We start from the raw sequence: 23,377 nt of genomic DNA on the forward strand, positions 1-23,377 counted from the left end.
CGGTCCGCGATGGTGCTGGAAGCTGGAGGGTAGGTTTAGCCCCGTTCCGCCGGGCCGTGAGCCGCCAGCCATGCCCTCGGGGAACGGCACGGGCTCCACCAGCCGCCCGGAGCCCGCAGCGGCCGAGCAGGAGGTGCCGGGCGAGCGGCCGCTCTTCAGCGCCGGCACCTACGAGCTGCTGGCGCTGTTGGTCGCCACCATCGGCATGCTGGGCTTGTGCAACAACTTGCTGGTGCTGGTGCTCTACTACAAGTTCAAGCGGCTCCGCACGCCAACCAACCTCTTCCTCGTCAACATCAGCCTCAGCGACCTGCTGGTGTCGGTCTTCGGCGTGAGCCTTACCTTCATGTCCTGCCTGAGGAGCCGCTGGGTGTGGGACGCCGCCGGCTGCGTCTGGGACGGCTTCAGCAGCAGCCTCTTCGGTGGGTGATGGAACCGCGGTCGCCGTCTGTTCCTCGCTGTCCCGCTGTCTCCTTGCCTGCGTGTACCGGGGCTTCTGCGCCCCGTCCCCGCTTCCCAGCTGTCCGCAGCTGTTTCCAACCGCCCCGTCCCTCTCCCCACCTGCCCCCACCCGTCACTTCCCACCGCCCCAAACCGTCGCGTCCCGCCCTGCTTCCCTGAGATGCCGCGTTCAGCGCAGCTCCGGCCCAGGGGGTTTCTTCCGGCAGCCGCCCTGCGGGGCGGGAGCGAGAGCGGTCCTGCTCCCGACTGGGAGTGCAGGGGACCGGCGGGCGACCGGGGCTGGGGCACGACAGAGATTTGGTAAGAAGATTGATAGTGCAGAGGAAAACGATCCCGAGCAAAAAGTGAATTCTTCGAGAATCAGTTTCTCGGCCTCCCGCCCTTGCCGTTGTGACGGGACACTTTGGGGGAAAGGACAGCAGCGTTGTTAAGAGGGGTCTCGAGTTGACCGAGTGTTGTGCAGACTTCACGAGCATAAACGATTGTAATTTGTGGGAGGAAGCGCTGCAGTCCGTGGATAAGCACGTATGACTCTGGGTGGAACAGGTGGAAAGCTGACTGCGCCCGGTGACAGTGCTCCCCGGCAGCCTTCCCAGTGTACGGACTTGTTTGTCTAAAGCTACGCAGCGTGCCTTGAATTTCCTTATCCATGTGTGAAATTCGGGTACTATCTTTCAGTAATAATGGTGTCACCACTGGGCTTCGAGAAACCACTGATTCCCGTGAAATTTTAGCTCTGCAGGAGTACTTACGCTATTTTCATTTTCAAAACCTATAAGCTCTTCACTGGTTTCCTTCCTGAAATTCATACATACCATTTACAGAAGTCTGTAGGTTGCAGTCCAGCTATGCACATGCAGTCTGTTAAAAGGAATATGGCTTTGTTTTTACCAGTAAAGAATGCTGCAAAAGAATAGGGTTGTGTTTCTAATGGTGAAAGTAAATGTTTAGCTAATCAGGAACTAAATCTAAAGCTCCTATCAGATACTTATTTTTCTGGGAGAGGTGTATAAATTAGAGGTGGATCACAGTGCACCTATGCAACATGTATGCACTGAAAATTGCTATAATAAGGCACATTAAAGTCTTCGGTAAGCTTTATAGTTTTCCTGCATACGTAACCTTTGTTTCACATGGCACTATAGTCTGCCTTTGATGGGCTACTGGGAGGAAGGTGCATCGTTCCTCATGATTGATTTGACTGCTTCTGCACAGTGCAGCAAAATTCTTATGTCTTGGAAGTTATGGTGGATGCAGGATGTAATTAACCATTTACGCAAGGTTTAGTACCAGATGATTTCTGCAGTGCACAGCTTTCAGACGTTTGTGTAGCTATTGTTATGGGGGAAAGTGGTAGACAACCTTGCTAGCGTAAGTCTGCCTACATCACTCAGCCTGTTCAAATACTGGAGAAACTCAAGTGTCTGCCAACCAGATTCTGCCAGGCAGCTGAACATTTAGCTTACACAGGAGATGTAAAGTACAGTTCTGTTCCTATCTTTGTCTCTTATGTATTATACTTACTATTTTTGATGAAGTCATTTTGCATATATGTTCAAAAAATAAGATACATAGCAAGGTTAGTGTTAAAAGCTAGACTGTAATAATCTTGCACCATCTTCCAAAACAGAATAAATAGAAACAATGAAGTATATAATAATAATAAAATAATGGCCCATCTTCGTGAACGAAGATTTGGGGAAAGGTCTTTTACCTTTCCAGCCTGCGCAATGGATTTTTTAGGTGAGACACAGCCTGCGCTGAACTGAGCCCACCCTTTAATCCTAAGGTTCATCTGCCGGGGCCAAGCAAGCTTGGACAATGGCAGTGAGGTCCTCAGGACGTAGGTTTGTTTAGAGTGTCCTTCTCATAGATGGATGGCCACACAGGGCTAACGACCTCCATCAGGCCAGGAGACTGGGATTTGAACCCGTGGTCACAGCAGTGAAAGTCCTGCACGCTAACCACTAGGCCACCAGGGGTCTCAATGAAGTATATAAATTCACAAGCAAATTGTCTGACCACATGTGATTTTTAATTTCTGTTTATTTTGCTACATAATTTGTTATTATAAATATATTCTGTGTTGATGCTTTCCTGCACCCCTTTATTTAATAAATTTGTTCCCAAAGACATGTAGACAAATTCATGGGCCTTATCTAGAGAGTAGTCAAGTTAGCATCAGCGGTTTGCAAAATTACATCTTCCTGTGGTTGGTCACGTTACGTTCCTCTTCCATAAAGTGTTTCAGTGGGATTTTTTTTTAATTATTATTATTATTATTATTATAAAAGTGTGTGTTTGTGTGTAGTTGCTCGTATGGAAATGGAGAGTAAATGCACGACTTAGTGTTCAGGAATGATGTCTGAATTTACTTTTTTCAGCTGCCATGTAAAGGAATAGAAAATATTCAACTTGGGTATTATAATTGGATGCTAACCTGATAAATTGGTCTAATCTTAACCTTTGCTTCTGTACATAGTATTGTTTTCATATTTTCATCTAGAAATAGAAAGATTGTTCTTTTCTGGTTTTGAAGATAGTGATTTCCTACCTACATAGGAGAGCAGGGGCATGTCAATGCTGAGGAAAAAAAAATAAAATGATGCCCTGCAGGTAGCATCACACTGTGTTGGCCATCTGGACTATTGCCACCACAGCTTCTATTTTCATTTTGTAATGTGTCTATGAAAAGAGCAGTAACTTGCAGGCTTTTTGGTTTGTTTGTCTTTAGTGGGTTTTGTTGTTGTTTGGGGTCTGTGGTTTTTTTGTGGTTTGGTTTTTTGGTTTGGGTTTTTTTTTTTGTGTGTGTGTGGGTTTTTTGTGTTTTTGTTTTTTTTCCTGGTGGTCGTGAAGATACTTTTTGAAGATTTCATTCAGCATAACCAGGTATTATGTTTAGAAATATACTTCTCCTGTATATAACAGCTCAAGTCACCTATTATCTTGAGGTGATGGTGGTGGGGAAAGTAATGTAATGGAAGTCTTGCCGTGTGAATTACCTAGCAGTGCTTCTTAAAGCATAACACTCCCCCCAGGAACTTTTGGGAATAAAAGTATGTTCATTGATCAGAAGACATACGAAATTGACAGCTTTTAAAAGAGAAGGTCTCATTAATTTAGCAAAGTAGTTACAGCTTTGCAGTGCTCAGTAAGCCAGAATGACCTAATAAAGATGTTTCTAGAATAAAGTGGTGGTAGCTCTGCTACAATGAATATGGAGTCTATTAAATCATAATGGCTCATGTAAAGTTACTTTAGTGCTGTGGATATCTCCTGAGATTGGGCCCAGTCCAGCTCATTTTGCATGAGATAACCAAAACCTGTTTATTTATAGCTATGCAATTTCATTCTTGGGTATGATCTTGGATGTTGCTATGTGAGCTTTCTGTGCCGCCCTCCACATCCAAAGGCTGTTCAGTCTTAAGTTCAAATAAGAGAAGCTTCATGCATTTATCTTTCTTGGAAGAACAGCCCCTAAGCCCCAATACTTGGTACAAGTTGACCTCTGTATTTGTTTACCTATAAATTAGGGGTTCTCCTGACAGTAAACAAGTTTGCGACAAATTATTAAATCTACTTTAAAAAAAAAAAAGAGATTTTCACTTCAAATTCTGAGTTAATTCTCAAGAAATTTTAAAAATTATATTCTTTCTAATTACTGCAGGTAATCAGGAATAACTTTGAAAATCATGATCATGCAGCTTTTTAAAATTTCCACAGCTGTTTTTACAAGATTTTGGCTCATACTGTTTTGAAAGCCAAGATCAAGGTGCTTCAGTGTTCATCCTAAGGATGTAAATATGATTAAATATATAGGTATCATTTATGCTTAAAAGGAACTGGTAGCATCTGTACGTTCAGAAACCTTTGTTACAAAATAATAGCAAATTTTTTTTCCTCCTCACAACAGCAAGAAGGGCCCTCTCTACAGTTCTCCTAATAATTTTGGATTGGAGAATCTGGAAATTTCCTTTGTAAGAGTTCTCATTTTACCAGGCAGTTGGAGGCATGTGGGATCCAGAAGTTAGACACTGTAAGCAGATGTTCATGGTCTGAAACTTTTAAGTTGAGAAGATGGCAGCAGAACTACAGATTATCTGTCTAGGAATAAATGGCTGGATTTTGCATTCTGCATTATCATAACTTTATCATGAGACAAGCCCATATAGTAACACCTGCTTTTTGAGTTGCATTGTACAACTCAAAACTTGATGTCTGTGCTACTGGCTACTTTTTCTGGGGCTTAAAGGGTTTTCATTGAACCTTTAGAAGGTGCAGAGGTCTGCTTTCTACAGTGCAAAACTGATCGTTTTGAATACTGAACATCTGTCATTGTCACATAAGTAATAATCCCTATTTTCTTTACTCATTAGAGTCTGAAGTCAAGATACAGTTTAGGCTATGAAAAGGGCTTTTTTCTTGCTATTATGAAGCCATTCTTATCACCTCATATACTAGTGTGGGGAAAATGACATAAATGATTAACTGACAAGTCTTAGTGTAAGCTTGGATGACGTAGTTGTCTGTTTTAGACAGTAATCCTCACTTAATTTTGTTATACTGAGTTCCAGGGCTTTTTTTGTAACAGGTGATGTATCCTGATGTAATATGATGGCTGCTTCAATTAAGTGATGTATTTATACCATGAGGGTCACCTTTCTGTGGAGGTGTGCAGTCAACTCTAATGCCGGTCCCACTGAATCTGCCACCCTTTCTTATGTAAAAAGCTTCTAACTTTTTCCGAGTCCATAGTAAACCATGCTGTAAGTACTGGAGATCTGTGTAATCTCTTTATCTGATTTAGTAATACAACTCCTACCTGGGAGGTTTGCTGTCTATCACCGAGAGCATAGGAATTTGGGTATAATTTGTGAAGGCGATACTTCTTGATGTGCATCTGCTGGCTTCTCACTGACAAGTGTTTTTTTTTAAATGACAGTGATTGTCAGAATTTGATGTGCGCAAGAGAAATTTGTGTCCTGCCCACCCCCAGGCAGTGGATGTGTGCTTTAATGCCTTCTGTACATAGGAATAGTCCCTGAGGTAAGCTAGTCTGATCGTGTGGAACATACACACATACCTCTCAAGCATAAATCACTTCAGCTACAAGTAATGGCAGCTAAGCCATCTGCTAGCAGTGGTGTTCTAAGACTGTCTGATAAGTTTAATTGAGCAAAGGAAGAAAGGAGTAAAAAAACTGGTTTATAACAGGAATGGTCTTGAGGAACACGTTTATTTGAGGCAATCTCTTGACAGAAGATTGCACAGTAAGGGTGTACTCTGGGGTGGGGTTTTTATTGTTAAACCTTGTTTGTACTTGAAAGGCTAGTGTTACTGAAGTGTGATTAGAGACCTCTGTCTTTCCTAACTGTAAGCTGTTCTTGTAAGGGTAAAAAAACACTGCCAACTTTTAATGTCAAATTAATTAAAAGTATTATGTCCTTTCTGGACAAGTCGCTGTTGGTATATAGCAGGTAGATCTTGATGAGCTATCGAGTAAATGTTGATATCCAGGTGTATACTCCATTCCAATAGTGTGAACTGGAGGATGCGAAAAATTGTAAGTAGTTTTACAGAATATATTTTCCTTTGAAGAGCTGCTGTGTGTACAGCTGAGGTTCTTTTAAGGCAAGCCCTTACACACCACCCTCCCCGTGCCTTGGAAAAATACTGAAATAAGAGTGTCCTGTGTACCTGCCTTCAGTTACAGTCTATTTTAAACCAAAGCAAAAACATTTATCTGTATATAATTGTTAGCTACTTCATCTAAGGCTTTCTCTGCAGAGTGACAGAACGATGTCCTGTGCCACCCTCTTGCATTTACCAATGTATGTTATATGCACTGATTTAATCTCACTAAAAGCATTTTCTATGGTTGCTCAGCAGATGGTTTTAGGATCTTGTGTTATGGATAGATGGAGACTCAATCAGCATGCTTTCAGCTGTATCAATTTTTTCTTTTTTTTTTTTTTTTTAAAGTGAATAAATCACTTGCAGGATTGAATCTGGAAGAGGTGATTTATTTCCTTGTAGTTTTGTCAGACAGGTGCATACAAAATATATTTGGAGTCTGTTATGCCTATGAGAAGTGATTTTTCACCTACCTAGATTTGAATGCAGATGTTAAAATTGGTTGAAAAATTAGAAATGATTCATAGCTGTCACCGAAAACATATTGTAACATCTAATTGCTGAATTCAAATAGACTGTAATTTTGTAATACAAAATTACAGAGTGCAATAGCAGCTTGTCTTGCCGTGGACAGGAAGTTGCTTCTCTAAACTGCTACTGTCTGGTTTTTCAAATGTGAAGAAGGTGAGGGTGCATTGCAGAAGAGTGGCTTTCTGATTAGATATGCAAAATAGTAATTCAGCACTTGGATGTTGGTCAAGGATTAATTGATAGAGAAAATAATATGTCCTTTGATAGAAGCCATGGTCTGTCTCAGAATTGCATCTTATTTGCCATGTTATGCTGCAGTTGTTCTGTAAAGATTCAGGAATATTTATCTTATACTACCTCTGTCCAAATTAGTAGTCATGTTTGGGGGGAGTGCTGGGGCAATATGGCAAACCATGAAAATAAGTTGTATATTGGATGGAGAGGGGAAAAGCTGTTGTGGTTGTTAGAACTTGTTGAAACTAACACTTAGTTCTGAAGGCACTGGAATATTTTTTGTTCTAATTAAGGATTATAAAGTCAGAATATACACATATTATGGGACAATGCAGTGCAGCTCAGATGTGTGTTGCAGTCTTCTCCATGATGACCTGCACTGTGTAGCTTGAAGTATTAATGATGTATCCAGAGTAATATAACTCCTGGGAAAACCTAGAATACAGAAGAAATAATTATCACATATGATACATAATCAAATCTTCGCTAACTGCAGAATTTTGGTGGGAAACCAATAGAAAGTGGCAAAAATGAGAATTTTCTTTCAAAAATATCCAGACAACAAGAAGTGGGTTATCCCTCCTACCTGATTCAGAGTGGCTGGCTAGTGGAGGAGTTGCAACATAGAAATTTCATGCTAATGGCCTAAACAAGAAGACACTTCAGTTTTGCTACATTTAGCTGCAGCTTAAATGGCAATGACACCATTTGTGCTAGGTAATTGCCTAGGCTTAAATCAGACCTAAAACTAACATTGGTTCCTAGACACAGAAAGTGTTTATGTTTGTAACTGACACGTATAGATATGAGTATTCGCTGAGATGAAAGTCTGTATATCAGGCATGCATTATCTGTAAACATTGAGCACCCAACTCTTTCAGAAAGAAAGACTGATTTGCTAGTGGAGTAAATCAACCCTCAGAATCTTGGCCCTCAGCCTTGAATCAAAGTATGTAGATCTCCACTACCTCAAGAAACCTTAAGCATAGCAAAATTTGTTTCAGATAAAAGCTAAAAATCAACTTGAAATGCATATTTTTGCTAAGAGGGGGCTAATATCCGAACAATAACCATAACGGCTTTCTGTAACATTTTTTTTTAATCAGCATACATTTCATCACACTAAAATATGCAACTCACTCAGAATGAAATCTAAATAATTTCTGGAAAAGCTGCCAGGGGGAGATGGGGGAGGGAGACAGGGAGAGAAGTAAAAGTCAGTGCTTTTTTCTGCACTAGACCACAGAAACTGAATCATACATGGAAAATGGAACCATATACATGCAATAATTGTATATGAGATAGCTGAAAGCAGTGTGAGAACATGCATGATGTGAGCATGTAGTGGGCTAAAAAAGGTTCTTGCAGGTAAGAACTGCTACTCAGGTATATGGCATTATGCAAAGCACTGCATTTCTGTGGGGCAGCACCAGAAGCCTTGCACCTGTGGGCTCTTGGGAAATCTCTGCCAAATTTGACTTAAGTAATGCTGTTATGTTCTGTGGTTACAATGGGCAGTGTTATCTGCCGTTTGCCAGATGACCCAAACTGATTCAATGTATTGGAGGGGGCATAGGGTAGAGGAGAGAAAGGATGGAAGATGAACTCCTCTTTAGCTTATAATGTCTTGAAACAAAAGATTCATGGTTGCTTCACAGGGATGGTAATAGGCCAATTTATTGAAAGGGCTGGTATCAGAAAGTGGCGTGTAGGAGTAGTGACAGATATCCCAATCGACATATGTATTAGATGCTTAAGTTTCATTATTTCTGGATGAATGGGCTGTATTCTCACTTTTATGGTAGCTGTGACTTGAAACCTTTGTGGTCATAGATTTGCCTTTCAATTTGATTTCTGAGCGTCCAAAGTAAAGCATTACTTGTACTTAGTACTGACATGTGTTTATACTTGCTAATGCCATGTATTTCTGTCCTTCCCACCAAAATGTGTGATATGAAATAATATGTTCATAGGCAGCAGGATTGAAAAAACCAAAAACCAAAGATGGAGGAATATAGAGGATGAGACAGGCTTATGTGTGTAAGAGATAGGCTGGGAATGGCTCTGAAAACAGCCTTTAGAGAATCTCTGAGAGAGTGACAGGTATTCTACTTACATGGCATTTTTTTGGTGTGTATGTGCTCTAAGTAACACTATGTGTAGGGTTCCTGCCATATCAGACAAAACACTGGGGAGTTTTAGCCTACTGCTTTACTTGAAAAGCATCAGGTCAGCACTGTGGGGGAATTGTGGCTGGCCAGGTGTGTTACATACTTGAAGAATATTCCATCTGCTTATCATGTGAAATACCCGGAACCTAGCCTTGCAAAAAGGTGATCCATACTAGAGTGTCACATATGAAAGAGATCCTGAGGTCTGCTAAGTTAGCCAGCATAAAGTTAAATACCAGATGCATGCAACAATTCATCATGAGATAATATTGAGAATAACACACAACTACCACCTTCTCCCTCCTCCCCTGCATCAGAGACCGTCAACCTCATAGGATATGGAATCTCATAAATTGCTTGATTTTATAGCATGATTGTTAGGGATAATTACCACAGCATTGCCAAATACATGCTTGCAGGCCTTTGTGCTTTATTTAGCATAGGACTAGTTTAAGGACTTAAACCTGTTCTTTGGTGTTAAATTCCTAAGATTGTTTTGAAGCTTGACATCACAGCTAGAGTCAACATGGAGAAATCAATGTTAAGAATTAATCCATACTGGGGGGAAAAAATGTATTTTGGTCCATGAAATCCATGACAAGAAGGTTATATTTTTCACTCCTTTTAATAAGTTGTTTTCAGCACTTGTCTGTGGTGTGGAATTCTGGTTGCTAATACAAATCAATACCTTGTGCTTACTTCTGTTTTGACCTGAATTAGCTAAATCAGATTAGTGCTATGAATTTACTAATTTTTTTTACACAAGAAGCAAACTTTCAAGTTTCTTTGCAATTTTTGATCTGAATATACAACTATGAGTGGAAGTAGAGAAATTAATAATGCAGCACTACTGCTCAAGTTTGCCTAGAAGTTCAATGAGTAGACAAAAGAAGGGTGTAGCAAATAAGACCATTTTTCCTCCAATGAAAATATGAATGTCGTCCAAACTAAATTAGCATCTTTATGTAGACTTGCACAGAATTTGAAAATCAAGGTGTCTACAGATGTATGTTATCCTTAGTTGCTTTTAAATATAGGTTATTCCAAGAAGGCTTATTGAACACTGAAAAAACAAAGAATCTTTTAATGCCCAGCACAGATAACTTCATCTCAGTAAGACGTACATTTGAAATATGATGTGTTTGGTGGATCTGATGGGTTTAATAGATTTATCCAAACCACAGATGACCAGTGCTTTTGATTGCTTTGTACACAGTCCTGCATTTAAGCTCCATAGCTGTGATCATTCAACAGTTCTCTCCATCTTTCTTGACATAAGCATTGGGAAAAATCCAAAACTGACAATGGATGTTCTTATGTACAGAGGCTCCATTGATGTTTAATAAGAATTTTACTTGAATGAAGGCTTCAGGATTCACTCATGAGCTCTTTGCAGTGAGCCGTTATAAACTTCAGCCTTCTCTATAGCTTCATTTACATTCAATGGGAAAATTTGGGACAACAAGAAAATATGCACTACATCTAATGAAACTGTGATGCAAAGATGAATTTTTTTTGTATTTGGTTCAAGCTTTAGCTGTCTACCTGAAACCACTCTTACATTTCTGTTAGTTATATGGTAGAACAGAGCACATCAATCTCGGGGATTAGCTTTTAAAGAAAATTAGAAAAAAATAGAAATTAGTTTGATAAAGCAGCTTTGGCTTCAAGGGTAAACTGATAAACATGTACATTGTAAGCTTATCTGATAGCTATTACTGATTCAGAAACTATTTTCTTTAAAGATGAAAAATCCAATTAAAGACTGATTTCTAGACCTCTGCAAGTAAGTCTGCTAAGGGTAGGAAATTTTTAGAAGCAGATCCTTTAAGAAATGAGCTCTTGAATCCATTTGTGGGTGACTTCAAAATGAACAACTTCTTTCTGAACTGTGCATCTAGATAGGTCTTGTGGGAAGCTCTTGTTTACTTCATGAAAGCTGAGACTTTATTTGTAGGTTTAACAATTACTCTGTAGCTACATCTTTAGATGTTGTGTTTGTTGGATGTCTTGTTGTTGTCATTAATAGGTTAAAAGGGCAGATTTAATAGAATCCTAGGTTACCATGGGGAAACAAGTAACTAAATTAAAATAATCTTGAAAGGAACTGAAACTCTTTCACTTTTTAATCATAACTAAGAGTTATAAAGTTCCAGCAGTACTGTCTAGGATGTTGAATATATCATAAATGTGCTTGAAACCATCCCTTAACATCAGAGCTAATCTCCCATTACATTAAATTCACCTCCCAAAATATTTAAATTCACCCTTCCTCACTTCTCATTCAATTGTAATTTCCTCATTTGAGAAGAAATTTTTCATCTTTGCGATCATTGCAGCAGAGGTACAGGTAATTTCCCAATTAAGATACAAGTTACTGATTAAATATATATATATATATATAATTTCTTTTTTTGATTATGCAGAAGCTTGGTTGGAACCTGACAGTGCTATTAGCATATAGAAAAAACCTGCAGAGTGCCAACATGCGTGTTGCCCACTGACTGTGGCTCACTGAGTTTGAACAGACTTTTTCAAGATTTATGCCTCTGTGAGTGTTACTGGTTCATATCACTTACATGTGGAGGTGACAGGCATATTCTAGCTCTTGCTGCTTAGAGCTGTACCCTTGGGCATTTTGCAGCTTCAGAATGGAATTTGTTGACGTGAAGTGCACACAGAGAATAGCCCAAATTCCCAATAATTGTGAAACTCAAATAACATACATGATATTCAGTCATTGCTGAAGATCATTCACAGATATGACAGTCAGTTAATGCTTTTATGGTCTATCCATGAGGCTATTCTGGCTACACGAACTAATCTGTGCTGCTTCTTTCTCAAAGTTTTGGTTCAAAATATCAGATGGGCTTTGATTGCATATTGACACATACTGCAGAAGATGCATGATGGGGGGGAAATTCAAATTATTTTCTATTCTAGTCTTGCCTTTGCCTGTATTAAAATCCTATTAAAAAACAAGAACCTCCCCTGCCCTTGTGTATGAGACTGGGCCTTATTATCCACTCACTTTTAGTGGAACAAAAGCTGCTAAGAAATTTTGACAGTTTTTAATGATTTTTTTTACAAGCTGGAAAACTGTTGCCAAGAATTACAATTATTATTTCTATCAAAAGCAGGAGCTCCCCAGTTTGTGGTATAACTGAGAGCTGTGCAGCTGCTTTTATTTTTAGGGCTTAAATAACTTGTGGTAATAACATTTGAAACCTTGAAATCATAGGCTTAATCTTTAAATTGCACAGACTTTACAGAGTAAAATCAAAGTCAGTTTTATCTTTTACAGATTTTTGCAAGCTTTATTTCTTTTTGAAAAAAAGGTGTCAAATCATACAGTACACTAATAAAGATATTCATAGAATCATAGAATACCAGGTTGGAAGGGACCTTAAGGATCGTCTGGTTCAACCTTTGCTGACAAAAGCATGGTCTAAACACATTGGTCCAGCACCCTGTCCGGCTGAATTTTAGAAGTGTCCAATGGCAGAGAATGCACCACTTCCCTGGGGAGACTATTTCAATGGCTTGTTCTTTTCATTACGGAAAATTTTCCTCTTTTCTTCAATCAGAGTCTCCTCAGGATTTTCTTTGCTTCCTAGGAAAAGTCCTCTGCCCATTTAAAAACATATTTACTTAGGTGCAATGCACACTCACAAGATCTAGTCTACCTCTTGAACACACTGAAATTTTATTTTCTTAGGAATTCATTTGTTTTATAGCCCCCTGTAGAAGTAACAAGAACAACAAAACCCAAAGAACTCTTAACATCATTATCTACAGCACTCTCCACCAGAATCAATGTGTGTTTCCTCCTAGTTATGGACTTTGTCTTTCTAATACGTGTTTTAAAACTCATCTCCTTAGGGCAGATGTCAGTATTCCTGTTCTTACAGCTATTTCTGCATGTCATCTACCCCAATTAAAAAGGCAGTCATGGCTCTACAGCACACAAGGAGCTTTTTTTTTTGAATGAAATTCCCTACATTTTTTTCTCATCCTGTAAAGATATTTTGTTTCCAATTTCTATTTATATGATTAACTACTTCAACTCTACTCTTACTGCTATGACCTTGTTACAGCAGAGAACCTACATCAAAGAGGAATGTACTGTAATATGTCGTGACCTGCATTTCTTGCCTCATGTCTGCATTCTACCAGACACTTCTTGAATACCAACAGAACAGGGATTTGCATTTTGATGCATACTGTCCAACAGGCTTTCCAAGGTCCCGTTCAGGGAGGAAAATTCAATTATGCCTTTAAAGAGCAGTGGTTTCAGACTAAAAAGGGGCTTAATATAAAACTGTTCAAAGATCTGTGTGCACTTACTGATTTTTAGAGATATTCAGCATCTAGTGCCTTCCCTGAGAATGTCAAGGACTGAGTAAATTATTGCTTCTGAACACCTGTACTTTCAGCCAAGCGTGTGTGTTTTTGATTACTTTGTCATGGCTAGAATTCAGTACTTGTATAAAAATGGATGGGGAAATATTAGAAGTACACAGCGCATTAGTTATTGAATGCAATTGTAGAGAGAAGGAAGACGGTAAAGAGCAAGAGGTTAATTTTGGAATTCTGACTCGCCATTCTGAGGAGCTGTGCTTCCTCTCCACTGATCACAGACATGAAGCCTCAGTACGCTATGTGAGCAAACTGAGAGCCTATAGTTAAGTGATGTGAATTTTCCTCCATAAACATGTCTGTGGATGATTTTCATAACTGTTAGGTAAAATATTCTAATTCCTAGTCTTTGAGCGAGAGAAATAGGAGGGGAACTTCTTGCTTTACTTTGTGTTTAGAAAGTAAACTGTGTTTGATTGTATAAAGCATTTACTGAACCAGTATAAGTGTAGAATAGTAACTATAAAATTCTGTGGTTATTTTCTAATGGCTGCTAATATTTTGCTTAGTTCCACATTCTTCAGTGTATTTTCAGCATGTTAGGTCCCACAAAAGGTCATGAAAGACTATTTTTCAATTTCTTTTGAAAAAGAGCACAAACCAAATCAAACCTTAAGTCTTTTGGAAACCGTCTAGTCAACATTTACTAGTCCAATTCAAGCCATGAAAATAAAATTCTACAGCAATAATTTGTACAAGAAAAAGCCATAAAAAACTAACTGTGAAAGGTTACTGCATGCCCAACAATAGCGACTTTTTGAGATGAAGATTTAAGGACAACTAGCAGAAAAGTACATATTAAAAAAATAATTTTGAAGAGATCTGTGACAAGAATGTGGCACTTCTTATTTCAGAGTGGGAAATCCTTCATGTTAATCAAGAAAGCTTGCTAAACTCATCACTTTTAAAAAGGAGTCCTTTAATACTTGCAGGATTAAGTAACTTTCTTAGAGATTTTGGAGCATATCCTGCTGTGAGATTCTTGGTTAATAATGTTAATACCTTGACATAGAGGCTATGTGTTGCTCTAGATTTTGTTATTCTTGCTTGCCTTCCAAAATCCCTGTTCCTGGTCCTTTTGTGCTACTGTTAATTTGTCTTCAATTAATGCTTATCCTTTTTTTCAAAGTGAGATCAGGTATCTGTGATATCCTTTGAAGGTTTCTGCTGAGTTATGGTTATTCTCTCTTTGGTAGTGAAATCTGCGCAGTTAGCCTTCTTACAGCTGTATACATGCATGTTATGGCAAATATGAAGGTACTTGAAGAAATTAAATGCCATGCATATAAATGACAAAATACTTGTGCTTCATATTAGATAAAATGTATATGGATTTAGACACAGACATTTGTAACCTCACAGAATGTTGTGAAATACACCCTTTTTTTCTTTAAGAGGCTGTATATATTGATGACTGAATTGTAACAGATTTCAGGTGTCTGACAGGTGCCTGATGGGCAATTTGGTTTTTGATCATCAAATGTCACAGACAGATGTGATTTCTGTCATAGCATGTTAATAATTGTGTAATGGGTTTGAGTTGGGCAGAAAAGGAAGAGGGTGGATAAATAAATGAAGATTGATACTTTCATAAAAGTGGCAGAATAGGAAAGGACACTCAAAATAACCGAATAGCTTTCAGATGGGACACCTTCAGCAACGTAACACTTTGCTTTCCTGATTGTTTTTTGGAATGCAAAGACTTCTAGGATATCTTGAAATAAGTTGGAATTCTTCTAGTCATCTTGTTCACATTATGTCTTCAAGATTAGCTCAGTTGTTGGAGCATGGTGCTAGAAACACCAAGTTCATGGATTCAATCCCTATGGGCTATTCGCTTTAAGAGTTGGACTCGATGATCCTTGTGGGTCCCTTCTAACTCAGAATACTCTGCGATTCTGTGATTAAAGGTGTACATCTATGCTTTCAGTTGTTGAAAGCTTTCCTTGATCTCATTCTCAACTCTGAATTCACTGTTTCTAACAGATTTTGTTATTGCTGATTATCTCTATTTTATATGGTAGCTATTTCTTTTAAAAACCCAAAACAACAAGGAAAAAAACCCCTCCAAAAACAGCAAAAAAAGAAACCACAAGCCCCAAAGAAGTGCACAAGAACAACAAATCCTACAACAATTGCCAGCAGAAAAAAAACCAAACCTTGGACCATGAAACCTCACTTGAGTAATGTTTAAGAAGAAGTATTAGCTTAGTCTCTTTTTTCTTATCCTCCTTCTTGGCCATTGGACATCAGGATCGGAGGTCAGCTTCCTACTCTGAGTGGTTTTGAAGTTAGTGATGCTGTTTGACCTAGTTGTTAGTAAGTAATGGGGTGTCACCCAAAAATCTTATTGGTGCTAGATTCCTAATATGAGCTAGCTAATTTTGAGTTAACCTGCTAGCAAAGGAAACATCTATAATTTGCAATAATGGTGACCTATTTAATTAATTTTCTTTATTCTTTTACAGGAATTGTTTCAATTATGACTCTCACTGTTCTTGCCTATGAACGCTATATTCGAGTAGTCCATGCAAAAGTGATTGACTTCTCTTGGTCTTGGCGGGCCATCACATACATCTGGCTGTACTCATTAGCCTGGACTGGAGCACCTCTTTTGGGCTGGAACAGATACACACTGGAAATTCATGGACTAGGTTGCTCAGTGGACTGGAAGTCAAAAGACCCAAATGATACCTCCTTTGTACTCCTTTTTTTCCTTGGCTGTCTAGTAGCACCTGTTGGGATCATGGCCTATTGCTATGGCCATATTCTATATGCAGTAAGAATGGTAAGTTGAGTACAAGTAAGACTTCTCTTAATGTAATATTTTCACTGAAAAAAATTTTTAAAGCTGTATATTAAGCTAGGATGTGAGCCAAATTTGCACTCTCACTTCCTATTCAAACTTCTGAATGTTTAATCTATGTTCATCTATACCAGGCACCACTAAAAAGGATGTAGGATTGGAGGAGAACCAACCTAGACCTATCAAGGTCTATTTGTTGTGTAGTTTTACTGGGAGGAAGGTTAGGGAACTGCTTATGCTCACTAATCCATATCAGATCCTCACTTGAAAACAAGAAAAAAGAAAATTCTGTTTGCAGTTCTTCTGATTCATGAATTCTCTCTCCTCCTCATCAGTCTTGAGAAGATAACCCTGTGAAACTCTTCCAAGTGGAGATGAAGCCCTGTTAAAACAGTTTTCCATGTTAAGGCAACCCCTTTTAATTCAGTCCAGATCCTTAGTATCAGAAAGCGTTATTGATTCATATTCTGTGGTAATTAGTCTGGACCCGTTCTGGTTTGTGGTCAACAATATTGGCACCACTGATAACTTATGGAGAATGCTCACATACATATCTCATCTTTTCCTCATTTTATTACTCACTCAGATAGTTCTGGTAATCTGCTGCCTAGTATTTTGCTTTAGCAATTTCATAATTTTAGGGTAACGGAGTGGCAGAGCAGTACAGGGAAATCTATGAAATTTTCTTTTCTCTAAAGACTTCTGATGACACAGATCTACAGCATTGTCTAACTAGTCAGACACTAAAGGACCACTAAATATAAACTGAACTGGCTCATGCCAGTGGATGAGGGCAAGTTATTTTTCTAAAATACTTGCAATGATAACTGCAGCATGTTTTGTTACATCACTGGGTTTATTGTTTTCTAGTAGATTTGCTATTCTATTTTTCCTCAGATTCTATTTTTACACTTAACAGTAAGTCTGGGAAAAATGATGTAAACTTCCAGAAGAATTGTGGTTCACAAGATAAGGTGTATAGTGTCTGTGCCTAAAACCAAAGTAGTGAATGAGTTACTTATAAATAAATGTAGAACTATTCAGTTTCCAGTAAAACATAGAGCTATTTTACCTTACCATTTTATCTTTTTCTTCTACAGCTTCGCAGTGTAGAAGATTTCCAGAGTATTCAAGTGATCAAACTTCTAAAATATGAAAAGAAAGTGGCTAAAATGTGTTTCTTGATGATCTCCACATTCCTTATTTGTTGGATGCCCTATGCAGTGGTCTCCCTCCTGATAACATATGGATATAGCAACCTTGTAACTCCAACTGTAGCCATCATCCCATCTTTCTTTGCCAAGTCAAGCACTGCTTATAATCCAGTCATCTATATCTTCATGAGTAGAAAGGTAGGTAAATTAAAGATTTTCTTTTTTGAATGCTTAGTAACCAATATCATCGTTGTGGAGCTTAGATCTGATATACTTTAATCTGAAAAGCTTAGATTTTTAAAAAAATTGAACAGCTAGGATAAAAGGTGGCAGTCTAGTGGAATTAAAATCCCTGATGAATCTTACAGTACCACCTGATCAGAAATTGGATTTGCTCATATGTGACTTGAGACATTAAAGTCCCATGGAAGAAATGGGAAAGAGTGTCAGAATTTAAGTGTATAGTTTTGACACTTACAACTAGAAGAGCTCATATGAATCGCTCCCCTACCACAACAGAACTCCATCAGAGAAAATTCAGAATATCTACTGTCCGTGTTTTTAGGAGGAAAAAAACTTTCCTCTGACTTTTACATTGTGGCAACACAAGGACTGAACAACTTCGCATTGTATTTCAAATATTACACCAGTAACATTTCTCAGAGCTTCACAGTACTCAAAGCCAGAATTTCATGTGGGTGACAGTTAAATGTTTTTTGGAGACAAATTATGTTAAAAAGACATAATGTGAAGAAAGTTTTTATTTTTATCTGCTTCTGTAGTCTTCATTACAAAAAGTAGACTGCTGGGTTAGTGGTGGTAAGTAGCTCATTTCAGTGCTTTACAGAATAAAGAGAGCATGGAAGTATTTGGAGTTATCAGAGGCATGCCAAATAGATGGAAACTAGAAAACCATACATCGTTCTGTAAATCATCGTAACTGTGAAGATAACCACTGATTGCAGCTAAGTGGTGTTGGTGAATTTATTTAGACGTTAACATACTTCACCATAACCAAGAACACTAACTTGGTAGGTGTTTCAACAATAACTTGGTGTATTAATACTAACACTAACTAGTGTAACGTGCACATTGTAAACTTCTGAAACCACAGAGTTAAAGATTCCTGGAGTCTGGTATCACTTAGCAAAGGGTAAAAACCCATGAATTATTGCTAGAAGGGTTTTCCTTATCTGTTAGTTCATTATGGAGATGAGAATTTTCTGTGATTTCCTACATTGGTTTGCGTTTGCCAGCCAGCAACCTGGGCCAGCCAGCAGTCTGTAGGGATGAAGCAGCAAAGTCAGTGGGCCCAATCAGCCAGGTGGGCAGCCAAGCAAAAGCTGCCATGCAGCTCAGGCCAGGACCGAGGTTAAAAGTGAGCTTAAATGCTTTCCTGAGTAAAGGCAGGAGGCCCTCGATGTGCTTGCGGTTCTTCCCCAACAGATCATTTCACAGCAGGCTGATCCATGGTTACACAGCTGCACAATACCAGAGCTGACCTGGATATGGGGACCGCACAACAGTCGTGTTCAAAAAGACTGTTTTTCAACAGGGTGTTTTTTTTAATACACTGATTCTGTACTTAGATGTCAGGCTGAGTTGTAGGTTCTGATAACTGGAAGCAAATCAGACTGGTACCAGGCACAATGCCAGTAAAGACATAGCCAGGATAAGAATCAATCATCTGAACATGCTTATTGGAGATGTGTTGTGAAGTATTTCCCACTTGCCTCTAATTCCAGATTAGGACCAAAATGATGATATTTTTTGCTTATTTTTTTGTGTTATTTTGCCCTCAGAAGGAATCCTAAACCCAATTCTCTATAATATCCTTCCTTTTTCTGACCTGTTCTAAAATGCTTACGCTCTCTCACTTCATTGCTACTCAGAGGTAGAACACTTTCTCTGAGGTCTTCAAGGCCTCCACACGACCATTTTCATGCACCAGTTTAGCTTTCTCTGTCATGTTGTAATTGGCTAGGTCCCCTTCCCAACGAGACCTATGGCCTCCCCTGTGTGAGTGTAGGATTCATTTTCTATAACTAAGCCTTGTTCCAAACTGGCTTTTTCGAGAGCTTCTAGCCTAATAGCTGGGAAAGCAGAGTCACTGGACATGCAGGATAATACAGAATAATCCTTAACACAGTAAATGGAAGGCTGTTGAAAAAACATATCCTATTCCCTTTTCAGAAAAAAGATGGGTTGTTTTTCAGTGCTCCCCGCTGTTTTTACTTGTGGCTTTTTTTTGTTGTTGTTGTTTTGGGTTTGTTTGGTGTTTTGGTTGGTTGTATGAAGTCCTCTTCCTACGTTCCAGGCAAGTTTTGTTATGGGTTATTAAAAGAAGAGGAGGTTGCCCACTTATTTCTTGTAAAATTAGAGAATTTCCTCAAAGGATCATATTTGAGCTTTAAAAGTGTGCAGATATGGATCTACTGAATGAGTGCATCCTTTAACCCCTATACGTGGATCTTAGTTTTGTTGAAGGGGAGACCATAACTGGAGAATTAAAACAACTCTACTGCTGGAATTATCATTGTATATACGCGTGTGAGCTTTCACTGAATGCCTTGCATTATTTAGTCACAAGGGAGAACAGACTTCCTGTACCATAGGTAGCTTCCATAGGTAGCTTCTAGTCTGCTGAAAGGCTTCTGTTCCTTCCATATTCAATGGATGCATTTTACCAACCATTGAAATTTGATTTTACATCTGTGACGTTCAATGCTTTTGATACAATTCCAGACCCTGGAGTTATTATAAGGTAAAGGTAGAAAACATCACTTTGTATCCCCTTCCTCCCCTTGTTCCTTCCCTCTGCATCCTCCTGGGAAGTGTTTCTGAGATTATTCTTTCCCTGCTAGATAAAATGTGTGATTTTTGAACGTGGGAACAATACCTGTAGCACATTTTCAAGCCTAGTTCTCTTGTCCTTTGCAGATTGTGGATTGTAGATTCTGTGGTTGGTAAAATATTAAATTGCATTTCAGTGCCCTCTACTGGCTCGGTGATCCTATTCAGCTCTGGTGTAGAGAAAAAAGTAGCTGCTATAAAGCCACCATGTTTGTTACAGCACTGCAACTAACTCAGAACAAGGTGAAAATATGCAGAAATCTGTTGAGTCATTTACTGTATTGTGCCCTTCACTGGATCGTACATGACAGCGAATGCTGAGGGAGTTGTAACTTCATTCTATTTATTCTCTCTTGCAGTTTCGCCGATGCCTTTTGCAACTCCTGTGTTTTCGCCTGATGAGATTCCAGAGGACCATGAAAGAAACACCAGCAACAGGGAATGACAAACCAATACGACCAATAGTTATGTCTCAGAAAGCAGGGGACAGGCCAAAGAAGAAAGTGACTTTCAGCTCTTCCTCTATCATTTTTATTATCACCAGTGATGACACTCAGCAAATAGATGACAGCAGTAAACACAATGAGACAAAAGTAAATGTCATCCAAGTAAAGCCACTGTAGGGATGAGCTGAAGAGACATGAGAATGAGGTGGATTTCAGCCACTAGACTATTTACGTTGGAGACTGGTGAAAACCGGCAGTGTCCGTGGGCTGCCAAAGGAAACCACATTCTGAAGCTGTGAAATACTGAAGGGATTCTGCATCTGAAGCTCTGCAAACAGTTCATTTTTGGTCACAGGACTGAAATCTCTTCCAAAATTGTTGATGGATGTCTTTACTCTGAATTTTCTTAAAGCATATTGTAGGATTGCCATTCAGAACTTGGTCAGGCTGGAGAAATGCTCTGACAGAAATGTTATAAAATTCAGCAAGGACAACTGCAGAGTCCTGCACTTGGAAAGGAAGAATGATGCTGCAGCACAGCAAGTCAGGCCCTGGCTGCCTGGGGTGAAGCTCTGTGGGAAAAGGATGTGGAGTCCTGTTGCTTAATGAGTAGAGTATAAGCCTGCAGTGCACCCTGGTAGCAAAGAAGGGTACTAGCATCCCAGGCTGTACTGACAGGACTGGAGCCAGTAGTCTGAAGTGATTATGACCTCAACTCAGCCCTCTTAAGACCACATCTAGATACTGCATCCAGTTTTGGGACCCCAGTGCAAGAAAGGCATCTGTAAACTGGGGTGGGTTCAGTGGAATCCCCCAAGATTGTCAAAGGGTTGTAGTACTTGGCCTGTGAGGTGAGGCTGAGGGAGATGCGCTTGACCAGTCCGGAGGTGAAACATCTTTAGGGGAACCCAATAGCAGCCTTCCAATAGAGATGGGGAGTTTTTCAATAAGATAGAGCCAGATTCTTCAGGGTGACTCACAGTGGAAAGATCACAGACAACGAATTTGAACTGAGAGAATTGGATGGGATGTAAGAAAACGCCTTTTCACCCCAAGGACAGCCAAGCAGTGGAACAAGTCAGACAAGAAATTTCCTGAGGCTCCTTTGAGCTTCAGTTATTCCATTGATCCTTGCACTGCCAGTGCACAGAGTTATCAAAGAAGAATAAAGAAGGTGTGAAGTTGACTGCACTTTATTCGGCCTGAATTGGTGCTTTGCAGATTGGGGGGTGGGAATGAGTGGAATTATGGGTAAACCAGAAGCTTCTGGAAAGCTGTCCATCTGTAGAGAACAAGCCATTCTTTTGGTGCTACCTGGTAGTCCCTGGGTTACACAGTGAAGAAAATCATGCAAATTAAAGCACTAATGAAGAAAGGTCAGTGAAAAGGGAAAATAGGATTTTTTTTTTTTGTTACAATTTGCACTTTATGGATTTTTATCTTGCATTCATTTTTTACATGGGCCATGAGCATCATCCAGTATTAATTCTGAACCTGCTACGGCACAAGTAATGATTACGGAAGATCAGGGTGACTTTTGCCTAAGTTGCAATGTGAGTAATTATTGTCTTGCTTGGAGCTCAGTAAACAGAACAGATAGATTTTTTTTTTCTACCCTCACCTTTCTAAGTGTTGCTGGTACAAAATGGCAATAGCATTGTGCCCCAAACACAGTTTCCTGTTGGTATTGGAGAACTAATTTTGAATTATGGCAGTGAGGTCTTTACCACATCCGTTGCAACTGTGTAATTTCTCTGCCTCACCCTGCTAAATGGGGAGTGCGGATCTGCAACATGCAGCTTTTCCGCCTCTGTGAAAGCTGAGAAAAAAAAAGCAATTAAGAAACTACTTGCATCCTCTGGGGGCAAATCTTCTGAGAGTTATAAAGGGAACATTCTGAATAACTGTTGGCACTGTAGCCACTGGTCCTGCAGTCAAGAATAAAACTTCAAAACCTAGATGCATTCAGCTAGTTCCTGAGGGCACGGAGTGACCACAACTCAGAACAAGTGACTGACTTGTCATGTGTGCTTTTGAAGGGGCAAATTTGTTGTATGTGCACCTCTCTAGAGCTTTGGCACTGGTAAACTGGCTCTGTGTCATATTTAAAAGTGCATCTGGAATCCACTCTGGTTTCTAGATTAAATAATATAATCTGAGAGAAAACAGATGATAAATGCTTGTCTTTGCTTCTTTCATATTCATAATTTTTGTTTTGCTACAAATGCACAGACAAATGTTTTTACCATGTCAAAGATCTGCCCTTGCTAAAACACGTTAATTACAATGTCAAGAACTATATTTTCAGCCAGTGATCACTACATCTATGCACATTTATATTTACAAACAGGGAAATATGTACATTACCATTCCATGGTTCCATCCTTGTAACAAAACTTCTGCTATTTTAGTGTTTTCTGTATATTGAACCTTCATTGAGTGATTAAATGAACCTTATTTCCATCATTTTGTTCTCGGTGAAATATTTTTTTTCCCACAAAGTGGAAGATGGTTTGGTATCATTGCCTGTTGGATACAGCAGAAAGGGTAGCAATAGGTCCTGAGAAAACAATAGTATTTCTGTATTTCAGCTGACCTTTGAAAAAAACAAGTATAGGGTTTGTAAAGAGAAACTATCCACTGTTCAGATTTATTAAGGTAAAATTT

General features: G+C 39.1%; 2 protein-coding genes across 9 annotated transcripts in view; one reads left to right on the forward strand and one right to left on the reverse strand.

Moving 5' to 3' along the window:
• WDR64 (WD repeat domain 64) overlaps positions 1-543 on the reverse strand; it is a 72,070-nt gene extending 71,527 nt beyond the window's left edge. For all 8 annotated transcript variants that reach the window (XR_003534361.1, XM_027684274.1, XM_027684250.1 and 5 more), the window contains exon 1: positions 343-543. The gene's annotated coding sequence lies outside the window, so the exon portion shown is untranslated. The remainder of the gene's footprint in view (positions 1-342) is intronic.
• On the forward strand, positions 1-23,362 carry OPN3 (opsin 3). Its single transcript, XM_027684399.1, has 4 exons — positions 1-422; positions 15,920-16,239; positions 17,358-17,609; positions 20,624-23,362. The coding sequence occupies exons 1-4, from the start codon at positions 71-73 to the stop codon at positions 20,885-20,887; spliced, it is 1,188 nt and encodes a 395-aa protein (XP_027540200.1). The 5' UTR covers positions 1-70; the 3' UTR covers positions 20,888-23,362.
• Positions 23,363-23,377: the final 15 nt, after the last annotated feature.

This window comes from Neopelma chrysocephalum, unplaced genomic scaffold (genome assembly GCF_003984885.1).
Source record: "Neopelma chrysocephalum unplaced genomic scaffold, ASM398488v2 Primary Assembly neopelma1_23, whole genome shotgun sequence".
NCBI lineage: Eukaryota > Metazoa > Chordata > Aves > Passeriformes > Pipridae > Neopelma > Neopelma chrysocephalum.

Excerpts from the sequence above, each read along its gene's own strand:
- OPN3 (XM_027684399.1), top strand. The coding sequence starts at position 71 with ATGCCCTCGGGGAACGGCACGGGCTCCACCAGCCGCCCGGAGCCCGCA. Across the intron at positions 423-15,919 it reads CTTCAGCAGCAGCCTCTTCG|GAATTGTTTCAATTATGACT; the intron begins GTGGGTGATGGA and ends ATTCTTTTACAG. Across the intron at positions 17,610-20,623 it reads ATATCTTCATGAGTAGAAAG|TTTCGCCGATGCCTTTTGCA; the intron begins GTAGGTAAATTA and ends TCTCTCTTGCAG.